A 23,094-nucleotide genomic window follows, 5' to 3' on the forward strand; every position below is an offset into this window, starting at 1 on the left:
TCCCTCTGCCTCTGCCTGCCTCTCTGTCTGCTTGTGCTCACTCTCTCTGACAAATAAATAAATAAAATCTTTAAAAAAAAAAAAAGAAAGAAAGAAAAGCAATGCTTAAGCACTAAAACCACAGCTTCTCTGAAAAACTGGGATTTCCCCCTGTCTTTGTATGGTATTAAAGCCCAGGGCTTAGCATATTGAAGGGAATATTTCTATTGGATGTTAGGCCACATTTGTGTAAATGTCTCATCCAGCTGAGCCCTCTTCATTTTATACTTTCTAAAGGTCAAAGACTGTAGATCCTGCACATGGCTCCTAATCTGAACCAGTTCCTCACTATAGGACTGCCTTTAAACCACACGGACTCCAGAAAGCATCTTGTCACTCTGGCCCCTGGTCGTTTGGTGGCACTACTGAGGGACAGGAAATCTATGACCAACCAACAAATAGTACCTGATGTTAGAAACCAGGCTTTTCTTTACTTTTTTGGTAAATCAAAATAGTTTCTATCTTTATCCTTTGCTAGAACAATTCTTCTCCCAGGAATTTACCCTACAGGAAAAACTGGGACAGTGTATAAAGCTGGCATATACAAGATGTTTCACTTCAGGGGTATTTTAACAGGAAAAAATAGGAAATAGGCCAGATGAGCATGAAGAAGATAAGAATTAAACAAATTATAGTATATCCTTAGACTTAGATAAATTATGCTATATCCTTATGATGGAATACTCTCTTGCTGACATGAAAATAACTCCACAATATAAATGCTAAAAGAGTAAAAATAGTTCCTGCAAGACAGCACATATAGTATGATCCCATATATGTAAAATGGAGAAGACTGGAATGGTGTTGATGATGTCTTTTGATACTGCGATTGTCCTGGCTTTCTCTTTTACATCATGCTATATTTGAATTTTCTAGAGCGAGCATTTTTTTTTTTTAAAGATTTTATTTATTAGAGAGAGAGAGAGAGCCAGAGAGCCAGAGGGAGAGCCAGAGGAAGAGGAAGAAGGAGACTCCCTGCTGAGCAGGGAGCCCTATGCAGGGTTGGATCCTAGGATCCTGGGGTCATGACCTGAGTTGAAGGCAGATACTTAACAAACTGAGCCACCCAGGTGCCCATTTTTGTTTGTTTGTTTTAAACAGAAAAAGTAAATATAACAACCAGGCAATGGTGCCAAAAACATGGTAAAAGGAAAACAACTTCTCAGAGCAAATGCTTATAACAGTGCTAAATGTTTTAACAAAAAAGTCAAAGTAAAACTAATTTAAGAAGGTGTGCCTGGGTGGATCAGTTGGTTAAGCATTGGCCTTTGGCTTAGGGATCCAGTGCTGCATTGCTGCATCCTGTTCCCTGCTCAGTGGAAAGTCTACTTCTCCCTCTCCCTCTGCACTTGTGCTATCTCTCTGTCAAATAAACAAATAAAATCTTCAAAAAAAAAAAAAAAAAAGACAAAATAGTATTTAAAAAATTAATTTAAGGGTTTAGGAACTGAAAAACTTATCAGCTGCTATATTCTGAGACTGCATTTCAACAAAACAGATCAAAAACAGTCTTTGCCTTCCTTCCAAATGGCACACTTACTAGGGCACTCTGGTCTTCAGAAGTAAACACTTGATCATGCCAAGTAATTTCACAGGTTGTACCCATTTTGAAATATACTCATTTTCAACAGGGTCACACAAATATTTCTGGAAACATATTAACCTCTTAAAGTCCAGAAAGGGGTTTGATAATCAGCCATTAGGAGAAACCACTCCTGTAATCTAAATTCTTCAAGAAATACAGTATTGTAGTTAGAAAAAAATGGCTTCCATAGTGGGTGCTGGGTAGGGTGGGAGGGGCATGACTATGCTGTTGTAAACAGCTAGATAAAACCAGGAACAGCAAACCTGTAAGTGGTCAGTTCTCAGCTGTTAAGGACTGTTAACATGAGTAAGGAGTCTGAAGTAAGGCCAGAGACCAGCTTAAAGGGGATTACTGATTCAGAGTACTGCTTCTTTATAAAGTCACAAAATGTTCTTCTTTTCCACTCATAGATGAAAACCGTATCACCAAAAACCAAAGACTCAAACCTAAACTACTTAGAAATTTAAATATGAAATGAAACCCAAAAGTGAAACCCAAGAAGGATATTATGTTCAGTAATATCGCTTGTCCTTTGAGTAGAAAACAAATGAAATAGGAGGGAACTATCCCTGTGCTAGTACTCTGCCAGTTATCTCAACACAAGATTTGCCTTTAGATGAATACTGACATGTTATCTTAAATCTTGGCACAGGAAGGCATATTACCCTTTATTTTATTTTAAAGATGTTATTTATTTATTTGACACACAGGGAGAGAAATCACAAGTAGGCAGAGAGGCAGGCAGAGAGAGAGGGGGAAGCAGGCTCCCTGCTGAGCAGAGAGCCCAACACAAAACTCGATCCCTGGACCCTGAGATCATGACCTGAGCCAAAGGCAGAGGCCTACCCACTGAACCACCCAGGTGCCCGCATATTACCTTTTAAATGATTATTTCAAATCTCAAAATGTAGTAACATATGCATTTAATAAACAGTCCACATGAAGGGACAAACACCTGCTCTGTCTCAGATGTGTGGAGTACAGGAGCTAATGCCAAGGGGCTCCAGTTGGGGGGACAAACAAAATGAAGAAATGAAGATGGTAAGCCTTTTTACATTTAAATATGGAAAGTGAGGAATCCTAAAGATGGCAGGGAGAAATTGAGTACATGAAGATCAAAGAAAAGGTGGAGTCTAATGAACAATAGAAACCCACACAAATCCTGAGATTTCAGTTTGTTAACAGACCAGAAAACTGAAGTTTAGAAAGACTAGCCAATTTACCTAAGTTTATATACCTAAACTCGAAATGCTCTTTCTGCAGAAGAGCTGCTTTCCTTTACAAAAAAAAAAAACAAAAAACAAAAAAAAAACTTCACAAAAGAAAAAAAAGACCAATGGCCTAGTCCTTCAGTTCTTCCACCTGTCTAATCTCTTTTTTTCTAAAGCACAAAATCTTTTAAATCACAAAATTTTTTAAAGAACAAAAATGGAATCTACAGTTGTTAGATTCCATTCAGTTAAGTAATGCTTTGGAAGCCATACTTATCAAGCCAAAAAGATGCCTTCATACTTAGGATTCAATATATTCTAGTCTTTTTCCCCCTATCCAAACTCTACCAATAAGTTGCCCTCAAGAAAACCTTCATGAAACTTTCATGGACAAATCTAATTCAGGGGGAGTTCTTCAAATCAATAAGGCTGTTAATGCCTGTTCCATTTTTGGACTTTCTCTTTTCCTCTAAGTAGGCTCCTCCCTGGGTGTGGAACCCAACACAGAGCTTGAACTTACAACCCTAAAATCAAGACGTGAGCTGAGATCAAGAGCTGAATGCTTAACCAACTGAGCCACTCAGGCACCCCCCATACTGGGACTTTTAAATGGCTATGTTCAGTGGCCACCTCATTGACCTCAGCCTCCAACTGCTTCATGTTTCTGCATCTGTAATGTGCTCTGTTGTTTCTAACAGCTGAGGATAATTATCTCTTACAACTGATCATAAATACTCAAAGAAAATAATCACAACAAACCTATTCAGACATGTTTTAATACTCCTAGGATGACATATCTTACTTTGCTTCTGCTTCATCATATGAAAAATTACCAGGATAGCTAAGAGAAATTTTCAAGTGACATGGTATAGTAAATAGTGAAAATTTATCTCCTTCTCTGTTGGTTACCCTCAGCCTGACCCTTACCCCTGTAGTCCTGTGTTCATATGCCCACTACTCTCCAGCTAATTCCAGGATGGCTGGAGTCCTTTAAAATACCACCACACACAGATACCATTTTTAGTTTCTTCATTCCTACCCACTTACAGCCCCCACTCAAACACCTACAGCTCCATTTCTGCTCTCTCCCAGCTCTTTTAGGAGACTGATCTGTTAATTTATGATAATTATGGCTTGAAGAGAATGAGTATGACATCATCACTCCTGTGGTTAGTCATATTTCCCCGGGGTTTCTTGTAGATGCAGTGAAAAAGGAAACAGATCCCTGAAGGGGGAACTTCGTGGGATGCAATGGGCTTTCAGGTTGATTTCAGAACAAAACTATAGAACAGCGTGTGGGGTAGATGCGTGGAAAGAGAAGAACAGAGGCTCTCAATATCTTGGAAGACATTCTAGGAAGGCAGAGCACTCTGCTGAGAATTTATTTCAGAATACATTCCAGTCTCTTCCACATGAACGTGAAGACCACCTGTCTAACCAAAATGCCCGCAAACAATCAAGCTTGAGGAACACTTAATGTGCACAAGCTGCAGAGGACATGTTACCACTGGGGGCCTAATATAATGACAACTAAGGAAGCATAAGGAATACCCATGGTGACCCACACTTGCATTCCAACAATTTCAGCCTCTGGGCATGCAGTTTTATGACCAATCCACTTGGGATGACTACTGCCCATGTTGGGTATTTTGTTCCTGTAGGTGCTCCTGATCATTTTAGGAGTGCTCACCTTTTACCTCCGTATACCGCTTCTATGGCACTCTTTTGCTGGTGGCAAGCACTACTGATATACTCTTATAAAAGCCTTGTTAATTTTTTAAAGTGTACACTTCTTTATGTACCTATCTTCCATAGTCATATGCAATGTTTAACTGCCCATTTCCACCCTGATCACAGAGTGGGACTATCTCCTCAGGAAAGGGCTATTTTAAGAGGTCAGGTGGCTACGATACTCTGAGAAAAAGCACTGCAGTGCCTATGTTAAACAATATTTCCAACAGGAAAATGTGTGCTAAGTTGAAGGTAACTTCATTTCTTTTGATTTAGGGCCCATCCATATTTAAATCCAGTTCTATAAAACCAACTGACAAAATTGCTTGTGAAATGTCATACCAAATTACACTGATTTATTCATCCTTTTGAACTTGAGTATCCACATTGGGCCAGACACTAAGCTCAGCGATGGGTCTACTTAAGAGTTCTGAATAAGAAAATGTACTCAGGGTAAACCTTCTGAACCTGATGTGATATGGCACCATATGGTTTTCTGCCTTTGTAATTTATAGGCTCTGGCCCTTACCCTACTGGTCTTAGTCTTTATTTGTTTTTGGCAGGGAGTGTGCAAAATCCCTTTTTCTCTACCATATTAAAGTGGTGAACCAAAACATTTGCAAAGAACTCATTTGCCCTTAAGAGCTCACTGTTTTATCTACAGGAAGAGTCCAAATAAAAACTGGTCTGTTAAGTCAATTTTTATTTAGGGATCAATATCGTTAAGACATTCTCATTCTACAACTTGAGAATACCAATACTAAGAGAATAGAGCACTGGTTACATATAAACAATTTTTTCAGTAATGACTAAGCACTTGAAAACTTTAAAAACAGGTAGAGGTGGGGAAATGGAGGCTCAATAAGCTTTATAAAAGGACCATAGCAAGAAGTATTTAATTTCAATTTTATATAATAACCCAAGACATTTTTCTATTAATATTGAGGAAAGAAAATTAAGATTTTATCATTTTTCAGTCAGCCATTAATACAAATATTTGCCTCCTCTCATCAGTGATATCCTAGGAAAAATAAAAAAAATCAGTTTATAGGGATACTGTCTTAATTCTGAATAATTCAATTAAATAATATACTGCTTCAATCGCCCCTTCAAAAGAGATCAATTCTGAAAATGAGAAATTTGAGGCTAGTATAGGACACACACAAATGGGTCTCACTTAATGAAGACCAAATCTGAATTTCTGAATTCTAATTTCTGAAGATTAAGTTCAAGAATTTTAAAGTAATTCCTGTATAGTACTTTTCATTAAGCAATCTACTTGAGTCAATGATGAAATAATGTTCATTTAGGCAGATTCAAGATAGATAATAACAACTTATAATGAAATCAGCCTTCCCAATTATTTTACTAGAATACTGACTAATTAAGTTATATTAAAATATTATATACAAAAATAGTAATGGGTAAAAGTCTTCAGGATAAAGTTTTATAGCAAAAACAAGGGAAGGCCTGGTACTTCTAATAGACACATTTAATAAACACTGAAGTGGGATTCTAATGGTGTTAGCTTCAGGGCATAAGAGATAAATGACAGAATGAGGATATTTTTATTGGTAGTTACTTCCTCAATTATTTGAATTATTCATGGAAAGTCTAAAAATTTTTGGTTGAGTATACAAAAGAGCAATAAGTATGTATGCATCACTGATAAGAGCAAATAGGAATTCTGAAGTCACAGTCTCATTTCCAGGGTTGTGGAGAATATATGCTTCTTTTCAACTGTCCAATTAAAAAAAAAAATCAAGGAAAGTGTTAGAACTACAGATCAAAAATAAAGTGCTAAGAGTCATTCCACATTTCCCATATACTAGAAACAATGTATACTGTCTCCTAAATGAAATCAGGATTCTCCTGTCCCTCTGTCCACCACAAGAGCTACCTCCTTTAATGTAATTTTTTTCCTACTGAAATGTAGTTTGTCTTTTTAAAAAACTGAAGTATAGCTGACATATGTCATATTAGTTTTAGGTCACAACATAGTGATTCAAGTCTGTATGTTATGCTATGCTCATAAGTGTAGCTAGGTTTTTTGCTTTTAACTGTAGAAACCAATACCATAGTTAGACTTTGGAAAACAAGAGGGGATTATTGTCAACACCTGAAAGCTGTAGTTCATAGAATTATAAAGTCCTAGGATCTCAATTTTTGCTTGGAAAAAACACACCACATTTATAAATTACTTGCTCTTAATTCAAAAGGATCCTGAAAAATCAAAAAACACTGAAATTAAATAGGCACTGGTATGTTAAGAGTCTTAACCTTACCTGGTGTGAAATAGAAGGTGTATCAATCTCTTAAGCACAATACCACTGTGCTTACTGGATTGTACTGCATAGGCCATGAAGCCTTGTGGTACCTGCCAGACACCAGTCTTTACTGAGAAAGGAAGCTAGATGTCTTTGTAAGAATGTCAGCTTATATTCTGGAGATGGAGGAATGGGCGAGACACAGATCGATGGGCTAAGAGCAGCCCAATATGGACAGTCCAAATATAATGGTGTTTAGCCAATCCAATTCTGATCCTTTGTTCTTGGAGAGGTCTTTTTGCTATCTGCCAGCATATCCACTCTATGAATCGTGATGTTAAGTTTACAGTAAACAGAAGAAGCCTTCTTTGGTAAGACGACCTCCTCTACCGAAACAGAGGAGGAACTGCTGCTTTGAACTGCCAAGACCAGTGCCTCTAATCATTGTGGCAGTGCCAGGGTGGTCTTCTTCCTGGACCAGATTGAAACAACTACTAAAACTTGGCATATAGCTAACACTTTGGCTAATGTATATTTCTTTTAGTGTCTACTCAGACAATTAGATGGGACTTTTTTGACTGGCAGGAAAAACAAAATAATTTCCAGGTCTGACCTCAAGGATCTCTTGACTCTCTGTGTGCTATAATATAAGCTGCAGGAGCCTTGGTCCCTTCTCACTTTACCAAGGGTAGTCTCATACGGTCTCATGTATTGATGCCCATAATACTGATCAGGTTTGTAGAACAGGACATGGTAAGACAAGTGCTTGACAGAAGTTTATCCTATAATACAGTGATGGTCACTATAAAGCTCTTAGATGCCCACAGGTCTAGAGCAGGGGCTGGCAAACTAAGGCTGGCAAACTAACAGCCCACTGCCCGTTTCTGTAAATAATGTTTTATTGGAACACAGCCATGCCCATTTGTTCATGTATGAAAACCCTGAGAATATTTATCATCTGGTCTCTTAAGATAAAATGTGTCAAGTTCATGTTGGTATAGCTCCTTGGAAACAAAGGATATACCTTGCTGTGCCAAGTACCTCCTACATATTAACAGATGGCGTATCCTGTAATTGGGTGTCCCACTTAAATACTTTTAGTGGGTAAACCAAAATGCTGCCAGTTGCAAGGAAAAGCTAGAGCAGGAGACAGCTTTTTAAGTGGGACAGGCTACAGTAAAATGGCTTGGCTGCTCAGGTTACTTTGTGATCCTGAGACATCCGGATACTGACTAGGACGCAGCTTATTGCTTGGGCCATGTTCCAATATGACCACAGAGCATGATCTGGGATTCTGGAGCTAAGCCAACCTCCTTTAAGCAGGTATCATTTTTTTTTTTTAGGAAATAGCTCCTGGCTGGCCAGTGGGTCTTGACAGACAGCAAACGTTTGACATCAAGGGAAATCAGGTAACCACACTATTAACACACTGAACAGTTTTACCTGATCTACCAAATAGCATACCTTCAACCAGTCATGTGGTATTTAAACACAACCCTGGGCTTACAAAGATCTCAAAGGCACAGAATACCCAAATGAGCTAATTACACCCTTTCCTAGGAGGCCTTCTCCCTCACCTCTGTGTCTTCATAGAGGTGGTCCCTATATATCAGCTGATAAATTTGAGAGACCTGAGCTTGGTCCATTTATGATAATACTAGCCAAGAGTAGACATTTAAAGCATTATAGTCCCTTCAGAATGGTACTGAGGGACAACTGAGAAGAAACCTTCTGATCAGGCAGAATCTATTTTTTTCTTAAATTAACATATAACGTATTATTAGCCCCAGGGGTACAGGTCTGTGAATATGATCAGGCAGAATCTTTCTTTTTATTTTTCTTTCTTTCTTTTTTTTTTTTTTTTTAAGATTTTATTTATTTATTTGACAGAGAAAGAAAGATCACAAGTAGGCAGAAAGGCAGGCAGAGAGAGGGGGAAGCAGGCTCCCTGCTGAGCAGAAAGCCCAGTGCAGGCCTCGATCCCCAAACCCTGAATCGTGACCTAAGCCGAAGGCAGAGGCTTAACCCACTGAGCCACCCAGGCACCTGATCTGGCAGAATCTTAAGTAGTTCCTTTTATTTTCCTTTATACCCTTCAGGAAGGAAAGGCTACGGTTTTATCAATTCTTGATAAAGTTTACCTAAATGGATATAGACCTGAAATAAGTAACAATGTAAGACTGCTGACAGAAAGATCTGAGGAAGGATAATGCAGATGACCCTTTAGAAAAGACACAAATTTGCATCCCATATGAATTCTTACCGGAGTACCCACAACTTCAGCAAAGTCTCTTAATAATCACATGGATTATCTCTATCTTCCCTCTCCAATCTGAAGCTTGCTCAGTGGGTTTATGAGTGACCACAGGGGCAGTGACAGAGGCTGCATAAGCCAGGAGCAATGGAAACTAATGTTCCTAAGGCCAATGCTGCTATCCATACTAGAGAGTGCCCATTTCATCAGGAATATGGACCAGTCCTAAGCCCTTGATTTGTTACCACACCTTGGGGAACCAGTTAGTTACCTAAGGCCTGGCTAACTACACTGGGACCCCTCCACTGATAAAAGAGACAATGCCCTACCCTCATTAGAATGGATACTGATTATGGATTTGGATTGACCTTTACAATGTTTTGCTCTGGACAGCATCATATGCGTTTTTATAAAAGCTTTGTTCGTCTCTACTACAGTATTACATAGAATACCTCCAAAGAAATGAGTATCAGATAAGTATCCTGATGTCAAGAGGATAATGGACTCATCAGGTATCTATCATCAATAAAAAATGGGCCAACAAAATGATGAAACAGACCATTATATGGTAGATTTAACACGAGTTACAGGTTCTGTCTTTCATAACTGTGATATTTGCTCAGCCCCAGTAAAACACACAGAACTAGCAAAATGCGGCATTCTCTCTTTCATAGCCAAAACACATAGGTCTAAGAAACAAGGGGTAGAAATGTGAGTGGACTCTCTCAAGGTTTTAACTAATAATCTTTTAAGAAAAACTGTGTTTCTAGACCTATGACTTAGGCTTTGCTGGCCCAAATGGCATTAACATATACTGGAAAACTCATTAAAATTGGTGATCATTTCTAGATGGTTGAGTTAAAGGTAACGTAATCTTTTTTCTTTGTTATTTCTTTGTTAAATGTTATTTCTTTGTTCTATTTTCTTTGTTATTTCTACATTTTCCAAATTTTCTAGAATTACTATGTATTATTTTACATTAAAACATAATTACTAAAGAGAGAATACCACATATATCCCCAGAACATTTTCATTGAAAATGACACATAAGGAAAGCAAGGAGCTGCTAACAAAATAAGAAGGAAAACTAGTTTTCCATTTTCTCTGATAGTGGTTACTATGCAGTGCTTTGGATGAATTACAAAAATATTTAAAATCTGACTAAGCTTCAAATTCCTTATTTGTTAAACAAAGAGAACTGTGTATCTCAAAAGATGTGAAAGAACAAATAAACTGCAACTTCTCTAGAAGGCATGAGCTATTATTACCAATGGCAGTTGAGTGTTTATGTGCTAAGGGTTTTCAAAAGCAAAAACAAAAGTTAGTTACCTTTGGGTTAAAATATCTACAAGACTGTGGCTGGGAGCCTCCAAAGAGGGCTATGCGATAGTCATGTTTCTTTCTTCTGGGCCTTGTGCCTTCTACCAATTCCTCTCGATCCTCTGGGGACAGCAGATGATACCTCATTCCACCTGCAGAAAAACACATGGCAATTTTTCAAGAAACTTCAGGCACTTTAATTCTTTGAAAAGGAAATAACCAAACATCATAGTGCTTTTATTTCTGTAATTGTTTTTCTACTATCCCTCTACAGCATTTAAGCAAAGAGTGAGGGGCAAAGAGGCAAGAAAACATGTAAGGATCTGAGTCCTAACAATTTATTATTCTTAGCAATCACTTCTATGCTAAGAATGCCCCACCCACTTACTATATACCAGTGAATTATCTGGCTCTTCAAGCAATAGCTGCCAAAAATCTCTGAAACCACCACAGACTCAAAAATTAAAAATTCTGTTGGTATGGTCCAGGTACTAGTACTGCCACTTAAAATGTGGTTCAAAGGCCAGCAGCTTCAGCATCTGGGAGTCTGTTAGAACTACTGAACTTCAAAATCTACTAGGCTTAGTGAATCAGGATCTACATACTAAACAAAACTCTAGGTAATTTAGATGCACATAAAAAACTTGGAGAAGTAGGTTCTTTAGATGATTTTTTAGAAAGACTTATTTATTTGAGAGAGAGTAAGTGAGCAGGAGCGGGTGGAGAAGCTAAGTGCCTGACTCTTTGTTTCTGGCTCAGGTTCTGACCCTGGGTTGTGAGATAAAGCCCAGCGTTGGAGTCCGTGCTCAGCATGGAGTCTGCTGGAGATTGTTTCTTCCTCTCCCTCTGAACCTCCAGCTTATGCTCTCTCTTCCTCTAAAATAAATTTTTTAAATCTTAAAAAAAAAAGGGCCCCAAATATGGAAGTTAAGGCATAAAACACAGAAGACATGAAAAAACATTTCAGACTTAACTACATAAAATTTTAAGTTAAATTGCTGCATGGCACAAAGAAGAAACAAAACCAAAAGACAATGACAAACTAGGAAAATATTTATTAATCATATAACAGACCAACTGGAAAGAAACACTATTAATAAGATTAAAACCAGTTACTAATAGAAAATTCCACTAAGTAACTAAACACAGCTCAAGAAAAAGAACTACAAACTACTCTTAAACATAGGAAAAGATGCTCAAGTGCTCTAGTTAGAGAAATAAAGTAAATCATACTTCTTCACTTATCAGATTGGCCATCATCAAACTGTCTGGAAACAGGGTATATTATAGGTGTGGTGTGGGGGAACACACACTGCTTCCTACACACTGCTGGTGGGGATGTGGACAGGTACAAACTATATGGAAGGCAATATATATGATCTCCCCCAAATTACAAATGCACACTCTTTAGTCAGTAATTCTTCTATGAGTTTATCAACCTAAAAGTTCAGTCAGGGAAGTGGCTAAAAATTACTGTATATTCATACAATGGAATATTATAAGTGGCTGTTAAAACCAAAAAAGGGTAATATGTACCGAGGGAATGATCTCCAAAAACTAATGTGGAATGAAAAAGAGCATAGCAGAATACACAGTATGATACCATTAGTGTTTTAAAAATTTATATTTTATGCATATAGTTAAATACGTAATTTATACAAGTATATGTAGGTAAATGTGTATGCAGACTACCAATGGAAGGATATATAAGATTGTAATCTCCAGCACGAGGGGATAAGGGGATAGGGAGCAGGGTTAATGGAGAGATCTATACTTTTCACTATATACCCTTTCATATTGTTTTGAACTATATATGTAGTATTATTGATAAAAAAAATAATGTCAACAATTCTTAACACATGCAAAACACTTGTTCATGAGTCTGTGTGGGCCTTTAAAAAAGAGAGACAGGCTGGAGAAGTCTGTGAGTGAATGAAAATCAGTATCAATATTTAGAATTTCCTTCATTTTAGAGTTTGAGTAAAAGCACTTTTTATTAGAGCAGCAGGCAACCTTTGCAGCTAAGGCTCCGGTGCATGCTCTAGGTCAGGGGTCAGACTTTCTTTGGAAAAGGGCCAGATAGTAAATATTTTAGGCTTTGCAGGTCACATAGGATTTCTGTCACATACTCTCCATTTGTTTTTGTAATACTTTATAAATACAGAGACCACTTTTAACTCAGAGCTAGCTAGCTACAGTCTGTGGCATGTAGTTTGTTGACCCCCTCTTCAGCCACCCAACTCTAGGTCTAAGACAGAGGCTCTTAAACTGTGGCTCCCTGACCATCACTAGCAGCAACGGCCCCTGAAAATTTGTTAAAAATCCAGATTACTGTATAATACCCCAAGACTTTGGAACCAGAAATGCTCGGGTTTGAGAGCTACTGCTCTTAGGAGGGCTCCACACAGGCCACAAGTGTGTTTTATGCTTTTGCCACTTATGAAAAATTTCTAAATTATTATTCATTTAAAATATTTTTAGTGAATACAAAGCATTCCATTGTATGAATATATCATATGTTTTTCCAATTTAAGGGACAATCTTGGGTCAACATACCGAAAATCATGACAGTATCGTTAACTAGGTGTTTAATAAAAATTTTACTTGACTTCCAAATTAAGAGGCAAGTGATACAATTTAATAACTAAGACATTCAAACTTAAGGCCACTCTTGAGAAAGATGTCTTAGGCAGGAGGGAAAATGCTCATTTCTCTTTCACTTATTTCCTTAAAACTTTGTGACTGAGACCAGCTATACCTTATTTTTTTTTTTTTAAAGATTATTTATTTATTCATTTGAGAGAGATCATGATGAGCGAGGAGAAGGTCAGAGAGAGAAGCAGACTCCCCGTGGAGCTGAGAGCCTGATGTGGGACTCGATCCCGGGACTCCAGGATCATGACCTGAGCCGAAGGCAGTCATCCAACCAACTGAGCCACCCAGGCGTCCCAAGACCAGCTATACCTTAAATGAAATGTCCAGATGAGGTACCAAGAACAACTTTTGGTTCAAAGTAGGTTCTAACTACCTTCTATGAGAGACTTTCTTGCTCACCACATTAACTGAAATCTAACTGCTGATTGCATTTGTAGATACTGTCCACACTGGTTTTTTGGTTTAAGATGAATGGGAATTCAAGAGCCCAGGAGAGTTGCAGGAGTGTACTTAACTCAGCATACTGCAGTCAGTATACTCGTATTTCATGCATTTTTAAAGAATAAGCTAAACTTCTACTTACAGCAGTATGACAGTTCAGACTTTCACAAATACTTCCTGGTACAAAATAACTATAACATCAGAAAGAATAAACATTTAAACTTTGTTTTAGGGGTGCCTGGGTGGCACAGTTGCGTAAGTATCCAACTCTTGGTTTCAGCTCAGGCTGTGGTCTCAGAGTTGTGAGAACAAGCCCCACATCAGGCTCTGTGCTCAGTGTGGAGTCTGCTGGGGATTCTCTCTCCCTCTCTTTGCCCCTCTTGCTTGTGCTCTCTCTCTCTAAAATAAATAAATAAGGGTGCCTGGGTGGCTTAGTCAGTTAAGCATCTGCCTTCGGCTCAGGTCATGATCCCAGGGTTCTGGGATTGAGCCCTGCATTGGGCTCCCTGTTCAGTGGGGAGCCTGCTTCTCCCTCTCCCGCTGCCATTCCCCCTGCTCACACCCCTTCTCCCTCTCAAATAAACAAAATCTTAAAAAGAATAAAAGAAAACAAATCTTGAAAAGAAAGAAAAAAAACCCCCACATTCTTTTTGTTTTTTGAGAGCAAGTGAACATGAGTAGGGGGAGGAACGGGGGGAGAGAAAGGGAGGGAGGGAAAGAACCCTTGAGCAGATTTCCCACTGAGCAAAGGAGCTGGATATGGGGCTCAATCCCAGGACCCCAGGATCATGATCTGAGCCAAACGCAGATGCTTAACTAACTGAGCCACCCAAGCACCATTATCCCCCACATTCTTCTAAATGCACAGTTAAGGGGTACCTGGCTGGCTCAGTCAGTAGGGTATGCAATTCTCTTGATTTCTGGGTTTTGAGTTCAATCCCCACACTGGGGAGGGGGGTAGAGATTACTTAAAACTAGATGGTTAAAATGGCAAAGAAAATGTACAGCTAAGATCAGAGGGAGAAAAATGAGAAAACTAAAGTCTAGAATAGTAAGCATTAAGAGACCTCTAGAATGGTAAGTACTAATGGTACCACTATGAGGGTTTTTGATAATATCAGAAACTCAGAAATTATCTTACTGGGTGTATGAGGGAGAGAAGATAAGGTCTTGGATTTATACAAGTAAGCTGTCAGAATTGAGATCATTGCCTAAAGCAAGATCACTTAGATTATTATACCTTTAATGAAAAGATAAGCTAAAAAAAAGAAAAGCCAAAAAACCAAACTGCCCTATGGCAAAAGAGGTAAATTGTAATTTGCCTACTTAAATTTCAGCTCCAGGTGAGGTAGTTTCCTTCCTAAGAATTTGTAATGATGGCCTGTCCTTGTGCAGGTTTGAGGTTTGAATTTACCTACTTGCACATCTAGGAATGCATAAGTTAAGAAAGATTCAACATAATCTTGTTTTTTCTTATGCCCCAGGACACCTGGCAAAAGCAAATACCATTTTCTTTTTGAGGAGAGCAGGAAGACCCACAATAGTCTAACCCAGGCCTCCCAATATTCTTGGAAATTAAGATAAAAAAATATAAGCTCACAATCCAAAATTACAAAACACTTAAGGAATTAAGTAGACAGGAATAAGTCAAAAGAACAAACAAACAGCAGCATCTGGTCTTCAGAGACTTTTTAGGTATTAGCTTCATTAAACACAAAACACAAAATAACTATATTTAAAATGTTTATAGAAATGAAAGAACGGAAAACATGAGCAAAGAGCATAAAAAATGACAAGGCTGCTCTGAAAAAAATTAAGTAGCTAATATTCAAAACTCAAAGGATAAGTTAAACAACTGATCAGAACAGAAACAGATGAAAGCAGCATTAGTGAACTGGAATATACATTTCAAGATTTATCCCAAATATAACACAAAGAGACAAAGATGAATGAAAAGTTTAGAAATCACAAAGTAAAGACTTGCCAACATTTCTAATTCGAATTCCCGAAGCAGTGGCATTATCTAAAAAAAAAAAAAAAAAATGGCTGAGAAGTTTCTAAATGATGAAAAACACAGATCACTGAATTCAGGAAACAAAACAAATACCAAGCAGGATAAACCAAAGAAATGAATGCCCACACATACTTGGCGCTAAACACCAGAAGTAAAGAAAAGCACTTTTAAAAAGCCGTAGAAAAAACCCAGATCATTTACAAAGAATGACAACTAGACGAACAGCAGGGACCAACGGTAATGATGAAAGCAGGATGAATGATCTTCAAAGTATTCAATCTAGAATTATATGCCTAGTTAACCTTTCATTTAAGAAGAGCATGGGGTGGGGGGGCAGTTCCAGATAACCAAAACAATTTACAACAAATAGACTATAAATGTATGAAGTTTGTAAAAGACGTTCTTTAGAAATATGGAAAATAATCCAGAAGGAAAGTCTAAGACACAAGAAGAAATGGTGGGGAAAGAAACTGGCAAACATGGGTAAATCTAAACACTCATAATATTTTTAAAAAATTATTAAAAAATTACCATGTCTCATCTGGAAAATTAGAAAAAGAGAACTAAATTACAGAACAAATAAACATGTAAATACAGAAACTGAATTAAAGGGTCCTAAGATCCTTGTTTTCTTCTGGAGAGGGTAGAAATAAAAAAATTTTAAAGATTTTATTTATTTGACAGAGAGAGAGAGAGCAAGAAAGCACAAGGAGGGGGAGCGGCAGGCATAGGGAGAGGGAGAAGCAGGCTTCCCATGGAGCAGGGAGTCAGTCCAACATGGGGCTCAATCCCAGGACTCTGGAACATGACCTGAGCCAAAAACAGATGCTTAACTGACTGAGTCACCCAGGTGCCCCATGGAGGAGTGTAGAAATATTAATGTCTAAGGTACATGTATTAAAATAGAAAAGATAACTATTAAAAAGACTGACACAGAGTATAAAACTTCTCACACAGTAGAAGGAAAAAATGTAGGGAAAAACCTCAACCCAAAAGGAGACAAGAGAGAAGTACAGAAAAACTGAGATGAACAAAAAGTGCAAAATAAGGCATTAGAAATAATTCAAATAAGTAGTACTTACAGTAAATTAAATGGAATATAATTTACCTGTTAAAAGATAATCAAAAAGGGTTTAAAAAAGAAAATCAAACTATATGCTGTTTTGAAAAAGATACACCTAAAATATAAGGACAAAAAATGTTTGAAAAGACTTCACAAAAGGATAAAGATAAGCCAGGAAATCACTAACCAGATAAAAAGGTAGATTAGTTATATAAATATCTAATAAAATACAGAAAGGCAATAATCTTATAGGGAAAAAGTAGATGACTACATAATGATAAAAGGTCCCATTCACTAGGAAGATAACATTTCTAAACTCACACTAATAAGCCCTCAAAATATATAAAAGAAAAATTAACAGAATTACAGAAGAAACTGAGAAATCTACTATAGTGGGTAAATATAATACAACTTTGTCAGTAACTGATAAATTAACTAGACCAAAAAATTAGGTCATAAAAGATACAAATGACAACTTTACAAAAATTGACAACTTTCAATAAATACTAAAGATCTGATCATGATGTTCCTGGACCACAATGCAATTAAGTAAAATCTATAACCAAAGGCTAATTTAAAAGCACCCTTCTATTTAACTTATTGGTCACAAGAGAAAACATGAGAATTACAAAGCATTTTTAAAAGCAATTTCCAGAAGAATACATACAGTGTAACATTTACATAGATTTTAGAAACATGCGAAACAGTACTAGATGCTGCCTATATATATGGTAACTGTTTAAATAATCATATGGTAATCAAACACCATATTCAGGGCTGTTTCCTCTCAGGTGGAAGAATGGGAGCGGTCACTGGGAAGGAGTACACTGGATGCTTCATCTGTATTGATTTCTTAAGGTGCTAGGTAAGTTCATGAATATCTGTATTATTTTTTATACTTTTCTGCATAGCTTAAATATGCATACCAAATTTTAAAACAGTAACACTAAAGAAATACTTGCCAAAATCCTCAAACTCAGGAAACAAATAACTTTTACAGGTGTTTATTAAAGTTTAAGATTTAGGAAAAGTACTTTCTTAATTATAGACACCTACTATCCACTCCACTCATATCCACCTATGTACCACACACATACATAAGCCAATGACAGTCAAAACCCATGTCCACACCACTAGAACTAAAGGTATTCCCATTAAAGTAAGGAAAAGACAAGGTTGCCATTTATCACCATTATCAGTTAATTGAACACTGTCATGAAAAAGCCATTTAAAATAATAGGGCAATGTAACAAGATAATAGGGGGAAAAGCTAGAATTATCATTATTAGCAGATAAAAAATTAAAGCCCTAGAAAAAGAGAAATCAACTGAAAAAAGTTTTAAAAGGGATCAATAACAACTAATACAAAGAAAAATATATAATTCATAATAGCAACAACAAAAATATCTAAAAAATTTTTTAAGTGTATAAGTTATAAGAAGAAAATTATAAATTCTCCAGGATATAGAATTTAATTAAGTGAGGTACAACAATAATTAAAAGGTACCAGAATGAAATGGAAGAGAAACTGATTTTTGTGTATGTATAGATTAGTGGGAATTTAGTTTATGATGTTTCAAATCAGTGGGAAAAGATGAATTATTTGATAAATGATACTGGGCCATCTTGCCAGACTTACAAAGGGAAAAAAACCCAACAACCTAGATTCTTATTTATTCAAATAAATTTCAGTTGGGTATAAAGTTTAAAATTTTAAAAAAAAAGAGAAAAGAAGAAATTTATTAAGTGCATGAGAAGAATTTATAAAATTTTTAAAAAATCATCCTGGAATAAGGAAGACATTTCCAACTAAACCTCTAAAGCCAGATTCAGATTTAAAGAACCTGAGATATAATATAAATATAATATAAAAGAACCTGAGATTGAATGTGCCATTTTAAGACCTTTTTTCTCTCCACTTCTCTTAAAAGCCATCCCAGACAACAGGGAAGCAAGTAACAAACACAAACTCTACCTTTGACAATAGGTCTGTAACCCTAAAACTTAGTTAATGAAGACTGACCGGTAGCAGATAGAATGCTAAACCGAAATGGATGTGGAAGAAGATGCCAATGACAAGCAAGCCAAATTATCCTGCAGAACCATGGAAAGATTCCTAATTGGAGATAGAAAGTATCCCAGAAAGTGGGGTGGGGATGAAGATAAGAGAACTCTAAAATTCTGAATAAACAACATTTGAACTGCCAGGTCTCCTACACAGTCAGGTAATCTGCCATGCCTTCTCCACTGTAGGATATGTGAGGACTGGTCTTTGGAGATACTCTGGTCTCAAGGAATCACACAGAGAAGGGTGTAAGCCTGAAGACAAGGACTAAGTTTATGTATCAAAATATTCCCTACCAAGGAATATCTATACCCAGCTGTCTATACCTAGCTACCTGAGAAAGTATCTACAGATACTGACATTTGAAGGCTCATCAATTAAGAAACTGTTTACACTGATTACCCTGCAGTTCAGTCCAAGAGGTAAGGAGCCCATGCACATACACTGCCTTATCTACTAGTTTAATAATAACTTAGTCTTATAAATATGACTCACAGATGATAGCAAACATCTAAGAAAAGCTTCCAATAGCAACAAAAAGAGAAAAACAAAATTCAAAGGTAATACAGAAAATACAGACAAGAGAGCATGAAAGGTACTACAATGCTACTTCAGAATAAGATATTTTAGCCATGAAAAATAAGAAACCAGAGAATAAATAAAAGCTCACAGAAATTAAAAAGAGCTGAAATAAAAGTGTTGATAGAAAAATTAAGGCTACCTCTCAGAAGATCGAACAAAGAAGCAAAGATGGGTAACAAGAGAGACAAGATTAGAGACTCAATTGCTGAAGAATCACAATACCAGTAACAGAGAACAAAGAAATCTGTTGAAATGATAGAAAATGCCCAACATGATAACTTAAAAAAAAAAAAAAAAAAAAGAGTCACATCAAGTTACATTATTGTGAACTTCCGGAAGAACCTCAGGGATATGAGAAAATATTTAAAGATTGATTTATTTGAGAGGAGAGAGAGCCCCCGTGTGCATGCACATGCACAAGATGGGGAGGGGCAGAAGGAGAAGATTGGCTGCAGACTCCCTGCTGAGCGCAGAGCCTGAGGCCAAGCTTGATCTCAGGACTCAGGAGATCAGAACTTAAGCAAAAACCTGGGTGCACCTGGGTGGCTCAGTGGGTTAAAGCCTCTGCCTTCTGCTCAGGTCATGATCTCGGGGTCCTGAGATCGAGCCCCGCATCGGGCTCTGCTCTGCAGGGAGCCTGCTTCCCCCTCTCTCTCTGCCTGTCTGCCTACTTGTGATCTCTCTGCCAAATTAAAAACAAAACAAAAACAAACAAAAAAACAAGACCTGACACTTAACCGACTAAGCCACCCAGGAGCACCACCCCCCCACCAAAGATTTTAAATGCTTACAAAGGAGGAATAAAAAAAGTAAGTGGGTCAGACTGACAGATTTCTCAAAAATAACACCAGAAGCTAGTTAATAATGGAGCAATGCCTTCAAAATTCTTTTTTTTTTTTTTAAAGATTTTATTTATTTATTTGACAGACAGAGATCACAAGCAGGCAGAGAGGCAGGCAGAGAGAGAGAAGGAAGCAGGCTCCCCGCTGAGCAGAGAGCCCGATGCGGGGATCTATCCCAGGACCCTGGGATCATGACCTAAGTTGAAGGCAGAGGCTTTAACCCACTAAGCCACCCAGGTGCCCCTGCCTTCAAAATTCTAAGTGAAAATGATTTTCAACACAATTCTATACCCAGTTTAAGAATCCTTCAACTCTTTATGGTAAAACAAAGACATGAGATTCATCAAGTCTCCAAATATTTACTATCAGATATACTTTCTCAGGAACCTTTTAGGGGATACATTCCATTCAATAGAGAGACTTATGAAAGGGGAACACCTGGGGTCCAGGAAGACAGTGGGTCTAACTTACGAGAGTAGTGAAAGGACATCCAGGATGGCAGAGAAGGGAAGTCTAAGATAAGTGTGCCTTAAGGTTAGAGTGCAAACAGTCCATACTGGAATATGTAGAAAGAAGACTCTATGAAGGATGTTTCCAAGAAATAAAAGAAAAGCAACAGATTGTCTAATTGTACAATTTTATTAAGGAACATTTACAGAGGAACATTTATTTAGCCTCCAAGTCAAGAAAAACTAAGTAATGAAAAAGTATGGCAGATATTAGTTCTAGGCCAGGAAAAAAAAAAAAAAAAAAAAAAAAGGAAAAAGTGATCACAGTATACTATTTGGTTGACTAATATAAAAAATGAAACACCAGAGGGCGCCTGGGTGGCTCAGTGGGTTGAGCCCCTGCCTTCGGCTCAGGTCAAGATCTCGGGGTCCTGGGATCGAGGCCCGAGTCGGGCTCTCTGCTCAGCGGGGAGCCTGCTTCCCTCTCTCTCTCTCTGCCTGCCTCTCCATCTACTTGTGATTTCTCTCTGTCAAATAAATAAATAAAATCTTAAAAAAAAAAAAAAAAGGAAACACCAGAAATGAAGAGCATGAAAGCTATCATACACAAAAGAAAACAAGGTATAAATAATTTTTCCTTCTATCACAGTGTCCCTATAAAATAAGGGCTTATGTAAGTCTCCTCCAAGTAAAGAGCTGACAACCCCATGGATTAAGTATCTAAAAGAGCTAAGTCTTGAATGTTTTTCCCTTGCGCTGAGTCTGATCCATTCTAAAGTGTTTAAGCTCAAGAGAAACTAGCTATAGGATCAGGTTATGGATGGACAGTAAGGCAACTTACTTATCACCATCTTAAGGCATTCAGGATTGTCTTGAATAAGTGGTTCAGCTTGTACCGTTTTACTTAAGAAATTCTTTGATATAAGAGGAAACCTGACTTTAGCAAGGATATCAACCATAAATGGCTGGCGATTAGGTTCATCATATTTCAACCATCTGACCGCAGCATCATAAACCTAAGGAGGGAAAATAGCATAGTAAATAAAGTTCTTAGAAGGCAGCAACATTTCCAATTACCTATTTACTCTCATACTGAAGGTTAGGGGAGGATCTCATGAAGATACAACCATTTATTCCCAATATTTTATTCAGATATTTTCTTTCATTCCCAAATACTTGCCTGTAAGTCACAATAGTTTACCCACTGCTCTAATGACTCTTGTAGATAGATTTTAGAACTAATTACTACTATATAATGCAATCACAGGAGGATATAGGATACTGACTTTATGATTTTTTAAAACAAAATGTAACTTCTTGGGGCACCTGGGTGGCTCAGTGGGTTAAAGCCTCTGCCTTCGGCTCAGGTCATGATCTCAAGGTCCTGGGATGGAGCCTTGCATTGGTCTTTCCCTGCTCAGCAGGGAGCCTGCTTCCTCCTCCCATCCCTCTCTCTCTCTCTGCCTGCCTCCCTGCTTTTCTGCCTACTTGTGATCTCTCTCTGTCAAATAAATAAATAAAATCTTAAAAAAAAAAAAAGTAACTTCTTCTCAGAAGGAGCTGTGATGTACATTTCAATGGAAAGAAACCTACTGGTTAATGATAGTTTCAATACATGTTCACTTGGTACCAGGAACACAGACTAATTTCCTCAGGGGGAAGTTTCCACTCCAAGACATATGAAGGTCATCTATGACTTTATTTCAATACAGTATTCCTAATTATGAATTGATACCTGTTTTCCAGAAACTTTACAATATAAAAATTCTATATTTTAAAGGATATTTATATAAGAATTGTTTTCAAAATAGTACTATAGCACTCATTTATTTTTACCAAACAAGTCCAAGTTTATTAACACAATTTGATTTATAAATTATTAGTTTTGTTTTGTTTTTAAAGTAGGCTCCATGCCCAGGGGCCCCCAGGGTGGCGCTGTCAGTTAAGCATCTGACTCTTAGTTATGAGCTCAAGCCCTGAGTTGGCTCTGTGTTTGGTGCAATCTGCTTGAGATTCTCTCCCTCTGCTGTTTCTGCTCATGTGCTCTCTCAAATAAATAAATAAAAATAATTAAGTAAATAAATTAGGCTCCATGCCCAATATGGGGCTTGAGCTCATAGCCCTGACATCAAGAGTCCCATGCTCTACCAACTGAGCCAGCCAGGTGCACCACAAATCATGAGTTTAAACACACTGATAACACATCTTTTATTTCATAAACAAAAATCTGCCACATAATTGTTTGAGCTAAAGTTGGTTCAGTTGGAGTTACTGTTAATATGGCCTAAGTTCTGATCTCCATATGAGTTAATTTTTTATGGGAACTGGCCTATTTTTTTAAAAATAAATTTTTAATCTTGGAAAGTTTTATATTTACAAAAGAGTTGCAAACATAGTACAGAGTCCCTCATATACCCTGCACCCTGCTGTTAAAGTGTTATATTATTAGCAAGGTACTCTTCTTTCATATATAAATTTTTTATTTTTTATTAACATAAAATGTATTAGTAGCCCCAGGGGTACAGGTCTGTGATTCACCAGGTTTACACACTTCACAGCACTCACCACAGTAGCAA

At 37.4% G+C, this 23,094-nt stretch overlaps 1 protein-coding gene across 4 annotated transcripts in view; it reads right to left on the bottom strand.

Annotated features, from left to right (window-relative positions):
* The window catches only part of KLHL7 (kelch like family member 7), a 69,532-nt gene that overhangs the window by 18,674 nt on the left and 27,764 nt on the right, over window positions 1-23,094 (bottom strand). For all 4 annotated transcript variants that reach the window (XM_059396725.1, XM_059396723.1, XM_059396724.1 and 1 more), the window contains 2 exons: window positions 21,360-21,534; window positions 10,417-10,559 (listed from right to left, as the gene is read on the bottom strand). In XM_059396725.1, the coding sequence (XP_059252708.1) occupies window positions 10,417-10,559; window positions 21,360-21,534 (318 nt within the window). The remainder of the gene's footprint in view (window positions 1-10,416; window positions 10,560-21,359; window positions 21,535-23,094) is intronic.

This window comes from Mustela nigripes, chromosome 4, assembly GCF_022355385.1.
Source record: "Mustela nigripes isolate SB6536 chromosome 4, MUSNIG.SB6536, whole genome shotgun sequence".
NCBI classification, from domain to species: Eukaryota; Metazoa; Chordata; class Mammalia; order Carnivora; family Mustelidae; genus Mustela; species Mustela nigripes.